We start from the raw sequence: 14,484 nt of genomic DNA on the forward strand, positions 1-14,484 counted from the left end.
CTAGTCCATCAAGATTATCATCAAGGGGCACCTGGCTAGCCCAGTCAGTAGAGCAGGCAACTCTTGATCTCAGAGTTGTGAGTTTGAGCTCCAAAGTGGGCATGGAGCCTACTGAATAAATAAATAAATAAATAAATAAATAAATAAATAAATAAATAAATAAATATTTTTTAAAGATTTTATTTATTTATTTGACAGAGAGAGAGAGATCACAAGTAGGCAGAGAGGCAGGCAGAGAGAGAGAGGATGAAGCAGGCTCCCCGCTGAGCAGAGAGCCCGCCCAATGCGGGGCTCGATCCCAGGACCCTGAGATCATGACCTGAGCCGAAGGCAGAGGCTTTAACCCACTGAGCCATCCAGGCGCCCCAATAAATAAAATTTTTAGAAAAATTCTTTTTTTTTTTTTTAAAAAATGGGGGCTCCTAGGTAGCTCAGTTCATTGAGCATCTAACTCTTGATTTTGGCTCAGTTCATGATCTCAGGGCCAAGGACTTAAGCCCCACAGTGGGCTCTGTGCTCAGTGTAGAGTCTGCTTGTCCCTCTCCCTCTGTTCCTCCCCCAGCTCATGTACTCTTTCTTTCTCTTTCTAAAATAAATAAACAAGCAAATAAATAATAAGACTGGAATCAGGCTCATCATCCTACTTTGTTCTGCCACCCTCCTGGGTGATGTCACAGTTTACACAGACAGCTTATTAAACTCAATGTCTTTTCAATCTCATGACCTTCCTACTTCCGGGTCCTTCATCTGCATTCTGCTTTGACTATCAACTGTAAGGACTTCAAGCCATGAATACCAGGAGCTAACCCACCTCAGAAAACTCAACTTTAAAGTTTCAACCTCTGGCCATAGCCCCTTCTATTTCTTTTTTTTTTCTTTCTTTCTTTTTTTTTAAGATTTTATTTACTTATTTGACAGAGAGAGAGATCACAAGTAGGCAGAGAGGCAGAGACAGAGGGGGGGGGGGGAAGCAGGCTCCCCGCTGAGCAGAGAGCCCAATGCGGGGCTCCATCCCAGGACCCTGGGATCATGACCCGAGCCCAACGAAGAGGCTTAACCCACTGAGCCACCCAGGCGCTCCACCCCTTCTATTTCTAAGTTGTACATTCAATAACTCTCACTACATTTGGGTTTAGTTCGTCTAGACTTCCAGCTTCTAAATCCTTGTTCTCAGATGACTGATGATTCTGGTTTCCAGATATTCCTGATTTTAGCACTGACTACCCAATATTCCAGGAAAATCTCAGTCCCAGGAAAACCTATTACCTCTTTCTTTTGCCTTCATTTCTGGCCTGTACTCCATGATTATAATATTATCCAAACTACGGTAATATTCTGAACTCCCAGACTCTGCTTTCTTTCCATTAAAACTCCATGTTAGAACTCACATGTCAGTCTTCATCACACTTGCTTAAAAAAAAATCATGCAGCTCTGTGAATTGGTTCCACCATGAATTAGCGTCTTCCCTCTACCTGGGCTCTCAACAGTGCCTAGAAATTCTTTCATGAGTCTCAGAAGGTGCCCCACATCCTACTTGATGGAGAAAGCAAGGGCAAACAGGAAAGTCAGCCAACAAATCTCTACATTTATACGAATCTCTACATAGCCTTGTCTAACTCTCTTCTATAGAAAAAAAAGGAAATTCTTTCCTCATATCTAAGAATAACCATATGATCTGAAGCCCATTCTGTCCCATTTCCTCAAAACACATTTATTAACTATAGTGTCTCTACACTGTCCTACCAAGGAGTCACTTGATGGTGGTACTTGCTAGAAATACAGATTACAGGATTTCCCCCACTAGAAACTGCCTTTCAAACAAATGATCCAAGGGATTCTCATCTTAAGGCAAATCTAAGAAACCCTGAGTTGTTCCCAATTTTTCTAACCTTCATCTTCTCCTCCCTACACCGACTTTTTCCCATCACCCCACAGAGAAAAACACATTCTTCTCATCTTAAAACTAATACCATCATCACAAAAAAGATAACTACTCTCAACTCTGTGTCCCTAAGTCAGTTACTATCCAACTTCTTGCCTTCCTTTTAGAGCCAAACATTTTTCTGCTAAACAACTTTGTCTCCTTCCACTTTCTGGCTGGAAGTGTTTCCTTCAATGGTGCCTTGATGAAATGAGTAAAACACTTATTGTTAGATCCAGGGGATACCTTAAAAAATATTTCACTTTAATTCTTCATGACATTTGAAAATCATTGACCACTCTCTTGTTAAAGGAATGTTCCCTTTAATTTCCCTACCACCGTGCATTTGTATTTTCTCACACCTCTCTGGCCCTCCATGAGTTTCTCTTTAGACTCCTTTCCCTGTCTTCTCTTTAATGTTTACATCTCCTCAGAATCAGTTCTAGTCATGACAGTGGATCCTTGAACAGCACAGGCTTGAACTGCGCAGGTCCACTTACAGGCAGATTTTTTTCAATAAATATATATAGGGTACTGTAAATGTATTTTATTTCCTTTTTGATTTTCTTATTAAGATTCTCTTTCCTCGAGCTCACTTTACTGTAAGAATACCGTATATAATACATGTAACTTATAAAATACACGTTAATTGACTGATTGCTATCAATAAGGCTTCGGGTCAACTACGGCTATTAGTAGCTAAGCTTCTGCAAAGTCAAAAGTTATACTCAGATTTCCAGCTACGTGGGGAATTGAAGCCCTAAACCCTCACACTGTTCAAGCACCAACTCTATTTCCTTTATATGCTCCACACTCTTCTGAGTAATCTCATTCACTCAGTTTCAGTGACCTCCTTCTTCGTGGGTGACTCTCAAATTGATTGTTCTAGCCCATACCTCTCCCTTGAGTTCCAGATCTATACAGTAAAATGCTTACCTCATTGCTTTGCTGTTTATCTCTATACCACCCTAAATTGAACCAGATATTTCCCTACCTCCTTTAAAGCTTTCTCTGGCTTTGTAAAGGGCCACAAACACTTCCTCTGTCTCAATCTTGGCGCCTTTCTAACCAATCACCAGGTATGTGTCAATTCCTCCAGAACTGTATTATTAGAAAAACATTTGGAAAATGCCTCACAGGATGAAGAAAAGTAATGCCAAAGGAGGAGGGAGAAAAAGATGATAGAGAACACTGCCGTAGTCTTTTCTCTACATGTGTAGTATCATAATACACATGTTCTAAAACCATTCTTTAACTTTTAAGCAATTTTGTATATGGTCTCTGTAACCCAGCATGCAAAGAACTTAAAATATTATTCTATAACTGCATTATATTTTTCATTTTACTCTATTAAGATCCATTTAACAAATTCAGTAGTTATACTGGCTGTAGATTTTTCCCACTTTTTTGCTGTAATTGTCATTCTTTTTACACATCTCTCTCATCGTCCCTTGAAGGGACACAGGAGCATGTGGCATGCTAAGTTTCAAGTCATTTGATATACCTAGATCAAAGTGACCTCTGGAAATACTGAACTGAGTTTAACTTCCTCCATTTCTCCATGTTTTCCATTTTATTTACCAAAATAAGAAAGACTTCATTTGATCACTCCAGTGGCTCTTCCCTTTCTATCTCTGGCACTAGTGTCAAGAAACATTCTGTGGGAGGTTGCAATACATGGCCTTTGTAGAATCAGCTTCACCATCAGGAAAAGATACACTATTTAACAGACACTTTCATTGGAACAGTTCCTGGTATATGATTTGGGTTAATTACTGTCATCATCCTTCAAGCCCTTGGCATGGCTTCTGTTTGGATAAGCAAATTCAGCATTGGTGTCAAGCCAAAAAATTAATTCTTAATGTAGTTGGATATAAAATGCTATGAAACCCAACTGTTAAAAGGGAATTAAAGCATCCTAATTAGACACAACTAACAAAGACAAAGAATTTATTGGACACTATACAGGAGGGCATTGCTTTTGCAAACTATAATGTTATTGATTCTTTTTCCACAAAAATACTGCATTTGGTTCTGGAAACTTTGTAGTGAATAACAGGTTCCATCTGAATTTTAAAAGAGCAAATTATTTTATGCTAGTAGAGAAGTTTTAAAAATGAGTCTTGTGTTGTCCTTCAGAAACCCTCAGGAAAGTTGGCACAATACCCGTCTGCATATTTTTGTATAAAAGATATAAAATTAACATACTGAAACCATTATCCCTGAACTGAGCAAGCAGCTGCAAAGTCTGGAATATGGATGGGAGGATTAAAGTGATTAAAAGAGTCTGACATGAAAGACAGAAGGGGGCAGTCTAGATACTGAGATCACAAGCCTGATTCACTTTATTCAAGGAAGACATTAATAAAAATTTTTAAAAAATAAAGTCATTAATGTGTACCATGTAAATTTAAACCAGGAAGTGAGAAGTAAAATGTAGAAACAGTTTGTATTATTTTAGTCCCTATTATAGAACTGAACGAACGTGTCATAAAGTAATTTTAAGTCGTGAATTTCAGACATTTATTTAGTCCAACTGCCTTGTCACCCTTCTCCTATAGGCAGTTAGCCACTTTCCCCATGAAATACCTAACTTTCCCATGAAGAAGACTCACTGCATTCTATCTCGCAGTACATCCCCTTGGAGAGCATCTCTAACATCCCACTGTAGAGAGTCTCTAACTGCCGTAAAGTTCCTGCCCATGTGTATCTTCCAGTCCCTTGCCTATCTTAATGCTGCACAAGATGGAAACAGGACAATTCCAAAAAATAGAAAGTTAGGTTAAAAATTCAGGAAAGTTTTCTAGATGTAATATTATCTTACCAAACAGGGAAGCAGATAAAAAAAATGAAAGCTAGAATGAGAAGTAGCACAGAAAATAATAAACCAGGAAATACACAGAAGTAGCCAAACATGCACATATTTTGGAAAAAAAATAGGTCTCTGTTCTCTCAAACACAAGATAAAAAATGATTTAAATACTCTGGTGACAAATAAGAAAAGATGAGCATGGGGGAATTCATGGACTGCCAATCAACATTTTTATCTCAGTTATTAAAGAGTAAGCCTGAAGCTTGTTGTGTTGAGAAGAATGTAACATACTGGAATGGAGGCCATCTCCCCAGCCTACTCATCATTGGAGAAGTAAGTTTCAGAATGCTGGCTTCAGTCTGAGCCTCCACAACTTAAGAAATGTTTAGAAATCAATTCTGTAAATAAATTTTTATAGGGATTGGGACTCCTCTTTCAAGCAGAAACTTCCCAAAAGTGATTCACAAAAACTTCAAGGGGTTCAATTTAGGTATTATGACTGACAATGATTTTATAAATAAGGACAACTGATTTATTATAGAGAGAAGAGTATGATTAAGTTAACAACAATACTTACTGATTTTTAAGTTTTAAGATTTTTAACAACTTACATATTGACGGCATGGTGAAACTATACACAACTGAAAATTCTCCTAATGATCAGACATATGTAGATCCTATAGCACATGAATTTCAAAGTCTGTTTCAATGCTTCTAGATTCACTTCTCTGGGGAATCCTTAAAAACTAACACTCATTTAAATGAAAGGCATTGTCATAATGTAAAAAAAATAAAGTAGAATAAATAATGGATCAAAAGACCCTTGGGGCACCTGGGTGGCTCAGTGGGTTGAGCCGCTGCCTTAGGCTCAGGTCATGATCTCAGGGTCCTGGGATTGAGTTCCGCATTGGGCTCTCTGCTCAGCAGGGAGTCTGCTTCCCTTGCTCTCTCTCTGCCTGCCTCTCTCTCTGCCTGCTTGTGATCTCTCTCTGTCAAATAAATAAATAAAATCTTAAAAAAAAAAAAAAAAAAGAAAAGACCCTTGAGTGCTCTTTCAGAATTCAGTTACTTATTTATCCATTCAACAATTATTTGTTGAACATCAGCTTATATGTTATAATAACATAAAACACAGCTTTTTATTCAGTGTTTAGTTGAAACTTGTTATTTAGGTAGCAGTAAAGCAACGAACAAATGGACAAAAATTTAGGCTGCTATAAAGCTTAAAACTGGAAGTAAAAGATAAAATAAAAGGGAATAATTTTGCAGTATACTGAAAATTAATAAGAATTATAGGGGAAAAAAATAAGCCTGGAAGGAGTTGGGAAGTATTGTGATAAAATGGAGCAGCTAAAACAAGGAATTTTGGGACACTGAAAAATAAAATAAAATAAAATAAAATAAAATAAAATAAAATAAAATAAAATAGTAAAGAATAAAATAAATAATAATAAAAAACTAAAAAAAAAAAAAAAAAAAAAAAACCAGAGTGGCCAAACCCAAAGTCTTCATCGATAAGGTAATATTTGAGCAAAGACCTGCAAAAGGTGGGTGAGCAAGTCACCTGGTCTCTGGGAGAATGAGTTAGTTGATCTGTTGACTCAGCTGAATCTGATGCAGAGGCAAAACTCAAACCAGCAGCATCCACATCATCCACACATCTTTAGGAATATCCACTCTTTTCAAAATAAATAAATAAATTCGAAGTCCATTTTTTAATTCAAGGTCCAATCTACAAAATTCTGAGCCAATGGATCTCTAAATGCTTGCTTCTTTATAATCCACCCCAATTCTCCACTTTAGCAATTCTGGTGAGTGGCTGTTCCTTGTAATTCTGGCACCAACTTCTTAATCAGTGTATTCCTACTATTTCTTTTTTTTTCTTTCAGTCTCCCATTTGCAACGACTGGGGGGGATATTGAAGCAAGTAACGGATCAGGGTAATTTGTTTTAATTACTGTTCATTTTAATCACTTTTGAAAAAATAAGTATAATATAACAAAATACAATCGGGGTTCATGTTTTATTATTTTTACTTCTCTCACTTTCTTCCATCTTCCTTTCATTTCCTCCCTCCCTCCTTGCCTGCATACCCCACCCCCCCTACCCCCCACCCCCCTACCCTCCCCACACCCCCCCTCCCGCTTCCTCCCTCACGGCTTTCCTTCCTTTCTCTTGCTTCATTTAACAGATTCTCCGATTCCTACACCTAGTCCCTATTTCTAGGTCATATATCCTGGCCTGATAACTGTACCAGTCCATTGCAGAATTCTCACGTCTAAAGCTTATTTTCACATTCACATCAGCAGTGGGTACAAATGTTATGAGTTGGGGATAGTACCCCCAGGCTCGCGTGCGCGCACACACACACACACACACACACACACACACACAATTCTGCTGCTAGACTTTGTCTAGAAGTTAATGAGAGTCTAATGAGCATGTATTTCCCAAACTAAATCACATCCATCTCTCTTAAAACCTTAGGGGCATCCATCTAACTGAAAGTTTAAAATTTGGAGACCACTAAGTAAGTACATTTAGTAGCCATTGTAATGTGTAGATCCTTTATAAAGGGAGCATTTTAAATGCTAAAAGGATTGTAATTAATTATTTGTAATCCCATTGATCCTCTTATTATCCTAATACTCACCTATCATTTTGCTCCACGATTTGGTCTTTCAGTATAGTTCTGGAGTTGATTACACTGACTCGCTTTAAAGCATGAGCTGGAGAGGAAGATGGTGAGTGCTTTTATATACATATTGGCAAACAATGCATAAAATAAATGACGAATGATTAAATCAGTTGGGGAAATTTGGGAGTTCTGGGTCCACAGGTATACAGGGAGCCCTCTCATTTTTCCCATTATTTTCCCTTCACCTGAAGTATCTTCTCACATCTTCTAAAACTAAGACTTCATAATGAAAAAGCCTACAGAAATTCTTTTTTTGGACATTAGAGAGGAGTGCTAACTTGTTTTGGACTTCCACAGAGGGGCCAGGTATTTGCCCAAGAGGAACCTGATTCTAGTCTTTAAAAGAAAAATGCAATTTAATGAAGCCTTATAGACAATTGTGATTATTTTGAAGATTACTACTGAAACACAATGGTAAATTCCCCAAATCTCTGTCATGTTCTTTCTAATGTCACAAATACTAATAACAAATTCCTATGTGGAAGATACTATAATTATCCCTTTATTCTAGAGATAAAAAGACTGAGGCACAGAGAAGTTAAGCAGGTCACCCAAACCAAGGTCTCACATCTAGAACTACAAGAGTGAGGTTCAAGTTATTGCTTGTGAATTTGATGGGAAACACCTCAGAGCTTGGCTGAGTTTTGTCTTTTTTTCCTTACAGTAGAATACTTAAACTCCTTGAATTTCAGACTTCTCATCTTTAAAACAAAGGAACTGTTCTTGGGAATTTCTACAATCTCATATATGAATTCTGTTTTTTCTTATTTCTAGAAAATTCCATGTCTCACAGTATTCCATGTCTCACAGAATGAAAAGTTGATCTGGAGCTATTTCAGCCCCTCCTGCCTAAGGCATGTTTTCATTTCTATAGTTTATAATAATCATCTTAAAATTTATATATTTACAATTTATAGAGTGCTTTCACATACATAATTTTGAGTACCAAATGAGCTTATAAAATAAAGAATGTAGTTAAGCTTCTCCATATTTTGCAAGGGAAAAATAAAATGCAGGATAAGTGACTTGCCTGAAACCAACAGTCATTAAAGAGACGCAGTAAAAGGGAGAGAGACAAAGACAGAGCAAACAAGAGTGAGCTAAGACACACACTCCTTCCTGTCTCTTCACGCCAAGTTAATGTACTTGTTCTACATGTTTAATACAAAGTTTAAGAGTTTGGCTGGCCTCTGGCATGAAACAGAGGTAGTATTGGATTCAAAGTCTGCCACTTACAATCTGTCTTAACTTGTACAAGATATCTGATCTCTGTAAAATCATGACCATGTGGTCTCAGGAGGTTTCTGAGAAGATTAAGCAAAGGCAAAAGTTATGAATATATTGACTTACTATCCATGACGTCCTAGCTATCACCAGGATTATTAGTGTGGGTAAGAAGTAGCCTACATTAAACCTATTAATATGTAAATTTATGATCAGGTCTCATATCTTTTTTCATTGACCTTTCTTCTCATCTCTGATTGATTCTCTAATATAATATTCCCTTAAGTTGAGATTTGTAGACTTTTCCAAGCTGGATGGAGTCTTTGAGACCTGATGTATCCAAACCCGAATTGTACTATAAAAACTACTTTTTTCTGGGGCGCCTGGGTGGCTCAGTGGGTTAAGCTGCTGCCTTCGGCTCAGGTCATGATCTCAGAGTCCTGGGATCGAGTCCCACATCGGGCTCTCTGCTCAGCAGGGAGCCTGCTTCCTCTCTCTCTGCCTGCCTCTCTGCCTACTTGTGATCTCTCTCTGTCAAATAAATAAATAAAATATTAAAAAACAAAAAAACAAAAAAAAATTACTTTTTTCTAAGTTATCTGTTATTAACCCTAATAGTGAAGGTGAGGAAGACAGGAAAAGAAGTAAAAGTGGTTAAGTCATAAGCAGTTTTGAGGGCAAGGGAATGATAGAAATGTGCTTTGTGCAATTCCACAGCAGCCACAAGGAGGAAAAAAGACTTAGTTCAAGTCCCATTTTTCATAAATGGGAAGAACCAGAGGTGTTAAGTCATCCTATGAAGACTCACTTAGTTATTCAGAATCAGAACTAGAGTCTGCGGCAACGTAAACTTGGCCCAGAGTGTTTTCCCACAAGATTGTGCTTCCTGTTGCTCCACCCTGGTGTCACCTAAGTTAACGCGAATTTTAAAATGGAAGGATTGTGTAACTTTTATAAATATTCTTGAACAGACTCCAGATCAAAGAAGATAAAATATATAAATGATAGATCACAGGGTGTTTTAGAAGTGGGGATCATACGTCTCAAATTCCACTCCCTGTCCAGGGAACCCTTTGCTTCTAAATCCCAACAAAAATGCTCTCAGATATAATTTGAGTTTTTCTCTACTATTTACACAAATAAGAAAAAGAAATGCTGCATGGAAACAGGCCTGTGCCTCACATAGGTGGGTAACAGGGCAAGAATATAAATGAAGGCCCCACATACCATCGTCCTAATTATTTAACAGTAACAGATGGAACCAATCAACTATCATTAATAAGTTCTATGGCTTATCCTGACCAGAACACCTTCCCAACCACCTGAATGCTAAGGTCTATGTAAGAGTGTTAGGAACCCCAAGAGCTCCTTGGAAACATGACAGTCCTAGGTGAGGTGGTCCTGGTTAAGGCCCCTGCCCCCTTCTCTCCCACCCTGACCCTATCCCGCACTATGTCTATGGACAGCTCAGCCCATCTGTCCCGGCTTTGTTCACCCTAACCCACCCCTCCAAGAAAGAAAAAATTCCTTGGGTCAAAGAGCGGCAAATGCCAGTAGATTAGCCAGGCTTCGGGAAGACATGACTGAGGAGCAAGTTTATGTCATCTGGGCAGAGAATTCTGGAATCCCAAATACCTGGAATGCTCAAAAAGTAGACGTTTGGAAGGGGATCCTGACAGGCACAAACTCTTGGGCTCTTGACTACAGAGCCAGCTAAAAAAGGCCAGAACGGGGACTCTCTAAAGCACACACTATAGTACTGAGTCATGCTGGTCCGGGTCTAAGGGCAGCATTGTAAGAACTTGATCCTGGGGGCGTATGGGTAGCTCAGTCAGTAAAGCATCTGACTCTTGATCTCAGCTCACGTCAGGATCTCAGGGTTGTGAGATGGAGAGCCCTGTGTAGGTCTCTGGGCTCCAGGCTCTGGGCTCAGTGCAGACTCAACTTGTCCCTCTCTCTCTGCTCCTCCTCCTCCCCCTGCCCGGGTGGTGTTCATGAACACTCTCTCATTCATAAATAAATAAATAAATAAATAAATAAATAAATGGTTTAAAAAATAAAAAAGAACTTGACAGTGAATGTTATCTGGTTTGAAGCTATTGTTTAGTGAGGTGCTTTATATCATGAGAATCTCCTTCTGCCTTGCTCTGTGGCCCCTAAGGGATTACACTATACAGGGCTGACCTTTTACAAATACCTATCTAACATCCAGTATCGACATGTGTAATTTTATGGTTGCCTTTAAAAGAACTTTACATTTTTTTTTATTCAGCATCCCAGAAATCTTATTTTTCAAAAATATATTATATTTTTAGTATAAAAATTATCTCTACTCATCACCTTCCTGAATTTTAAGAAAGAAGACACAATAGTGAAGTCATTAGAAAAAAAACAGTTCAATTTGCATTTTTCTAACTCGGGCAAATTTCTGATAGAGGGAGTAACATCTATTAATGTCAGCCCAACTTCAAGAATAATACTGCTTTCCATTTGTTACCATAGAGGACTCATGTACGTAAGAAGGTATATAGAAATAAAAGAGAATGCATGAACCTTGTTTTCAAAACTGCGGTTTTTTTTTTTCTTTTTTTTTTTAATAATTTTTTTATTTTTTATAAACATCTATTTTTATCCCCAGGGGTATAGGTCTGTGAATCACCAGGTTTACACACTTCACAGCACTCACCAAAGCACATACCCTCCCCAATGTCCATAATCCCACCCCCTTCTCCCAAACTCCCTCCCCCCAGCAACCCTCAGTTTGTTTTGTGAGATTAAGAGTCACTTATGATTTGTCGCCCTCCCAATCCCATCTTGTTTCATTGATTCTTCTCCTACCCACTTAAGCCCCCATGTTGCATCACCACTTCCTCATACAGAAGATTAGCATGGCCTCTGCGCAAAACTGCGGTTTTAAACAAGAGCAAGTTCCACAACTTTCAAAAGACACACTGTTTATATTTTATGGTAAACTAAATATTGAACATAAAACTTATGGGTTGCCTGTTTTTAGAGCTACATTCTCCAAAGTAATGCAACTTGTATTTCATGTGACCTTTAAAATAAATGGCTACATGAAAAAGATACTGGCTCATAGCATTCCAAATCATCCCATTAACTCCTGAGCAGACATACTTCCGGCAGATTCACTTGTTCAACAGCTACCGAGGACCGATAATGTGCCTAGCATGAGATTACCTAAGCGCTGAGAATACAGAAAAATGACAGACCACATTTTCATCCTAAGAGATGCCCACAGTCCTCTCTTTCCTATACATACTGTATGCATGAATTTTTACTTAGTCTGGCCAAGAATGCAAGAGATCATTTCCAAAATTGCTAGCCATTAAGAGAAGAGAAGGTGTTTCTTTTATTAAGAATGACCATAGCCACCTAATGATGCATCAGAAATCTCTGAATGCATCTACAAACAAAATATTTGAATTTGAGAAAGGAATAAAGACAAGATAAAGACAAGAAATATAAAAAACAGTAGTATATAACTAAAGTAGATTATTTATGTTCAAAAAAGAAACATAGTATTCATAGTATGAATGTATTTCTTTTCATAGTACTTCATAGTATTTCTTTTCAAGCCTTTCTATATTATTGTACACATTCACATAAGATTGAACCAGAAGTTTTTATCTTGGGCTCATTTTAATAAGTAAAGACATTTATCTATTATTCACTTAGATATATACTTTAACATTTTATACATTTATTTAATGTCTTCCAACAAAAGCATTGTTTTTTTGATTCCATGATATTCAAATAATGAACTGTACTGATTCCATTATAAACTGGTTTCATATTTTCAATGACTGATCTCGTTATAAACTGGTTTCATATTTTCATGACTTTTATAACTATGTACAGTGTAAAGTGATCAGTGGATATGAGTTCATATAGGAAATACTGAGATAAAGTTCTATATGTCTTCTGTTACCCTGAAATTATGAAGTAGTTAACTGATTTTATAGTCATTTCTCAATGGTATTCTGGGAAGTTATAGGACAAGGATTATAGAGGTCTATCCGAGAAAGCATCTGTATTTGGAAAAAATGATGATGCACATTACACTTCCTTTCATTTCATTTCACTCCATTTCATTTTTGACAGAGAGACAGCGAGGGAGCACAAACAGGGGGAGCAGCAGAGGGAGAGGGAGAAGCAGACTCCCTGCTAAGCAGGGAGCCTGATGCAATGCAGGGCTTGATCCCAGGACTCTGGGATCATGACCTGAGCCAAAGGCAGATGCTTAACTGACTGAGTCACCCAGGTCCCGCTACGCTTTCAAAGATGGGAAATAACTGACCTTTAGAATATTAAGCTAATACTTGACTTTAAACATCCCTGTGTCTTAATTAGGTAAGGATCAAACTATTTACATAAACATTTTTAATCTTAATTTAGAATGGTAGGAGTAGGAGCATAGTAGCAAAAATTAGTAAGTAAAGTCCATTGTTATCTCATAAAAGTTAGACAAGTATCATTCCCCTTTGTCTTTCCTCAGATTCCTTTTCTGTTTGTTCATTTCTCCTCCTTGGCATGCAACAATGTTTAAAATATGTATTACTTACTTGACATGGATTTATGCTCCCTGTTCTTAATTTTAAAGAAAGTAGAATGTTTAGACCCATTATATTCTAGACCCACTGTAGAGCTTATAAATCATCTAATCTCTCATTTCATAGATGAACAAACAGATCTTGGGGCATAACATTTTGCTTAAAAAATCATAAAGGAGGTTATTTTTTAGATGATGTGTTCCCACGTATGTTTCTTTTCTAAAGAAATAAATTAAGTGGGATAACTTAAGCAGGATGAGTGAAGAAAAATGCATTGTAAGAAATCACATAATTAACGGACTTTCAGGATGGCTAGGCATACTGTTTCAAAGGCTTATTTTTCACTGGGTCTTACCTTTTTCTTGTTCACTAAAGGCCTGAAGCAAATTTGTGAGGTTTCTGGTTTTAGACAGCAGCTCATGGTATGTTCCCATGTGTGCAACTCTGCCACTCTCCATTACAACAATCAGATCCATCTCTGGCAGAAGTGTGAGGTTGTGTGTCACTAAAATACGAGTCTGAAAAACATAGTGTTTTATTCCTTGGGTTAAAAAAAAAAGGTAAAAATACTTTATTTTAAAGAAAGATATAGGGTTGTTTGTTTGTTTACTAGTTCAGAGTGTAATTGTGAGTAGGTACCAGTTTAAGGCAGCATATGGCTATTTTGCAATGAATGACTATATGCTGTTAGACAAAAAACAAACAAACAAACAAAAGATTGCAAGTGTTTTTACCATCTGGTTCAAGTATTCTTCATTCATTAAAAATGAATCAATTTCATAACAAATTTAAAAATTTCTCATCTGTTATTTGTGCTTTTTAAAGGTCCTATAGCATCACAATAAAGTATTTGATTGCAGTAATAATTCATAGTATTTCTTTTCAAGCCTTTCTATATTATTGTACACATTCACATAAGATTGAACCAGAAGTTTTTATCTTGGGCTCATTTTAATAAGTAAAGACATTTATCTATTATTCACTTAGATATATACTTTAACATTTTATACATTTATTTAATGTTTGCCAGGGTGCCTTATATTAACAAATCTATAAATGCGTACAATGAAGGAATGGGTATGGTTTTGTGGTCAGACAGACTTGTTAAAATCTCTGCTGTTCTTTTTTTTTTTTAATTAAAATACAGTTGCACACAATGTTACATTAGTTTCAGGGATATAACATAATGAGTCAACAATTCCACATGTTGTTAAAACCTCTGTTGTTCTTGAGGTGCCTGGGTGGCTCAGTGGGTTA

At 37.2% G+C, this 14,484-nt stretch overlaps 1 protein-coding gene across 10 annotated transcripts in view; it reads right to left on the reverse strand.

Annotated features, from left to right (window-relative positions):
* LOC309843729 (ATP-binding cassette sub-family C member 2-like) overlaps nt 1-14,484 on the reverse strand; it is a 90,445-nt gene that overhangs the window by 27,754 nt on the left and 48,207 nt on the right. For all 10 annotated transcript variants that reach the window (XM_082689418.1, XM_082689422.1, XM_082689416.1 and 7 more), the window contains 2 exons: nt 13,583-13,745; nt 7,388-7,463 (listed from right to left, as the gene is read on the reverse strand). In XM_082689418.1, the coding sequence (XP_082545544.1) occupies nt 7,388-7,463; nt 13,583-13,745 (239 nt within the window). The remainder of the gene's footprint in view (nt 1-7,387; nt 7,464-13,582; nt 13,746-14,484) is intronic.

This window comes from Mustela nivalis, assembly GCF_964662115.1.
Source record: "Mustela nivalis genome assembly, chromosome: 1".
Classification (NCBI taxonomy): Eukaryota; Metazoa; Chordata; class Mammalia; order Carnivora; family Mustelidae; genus Mustela; species Mustela nivalis.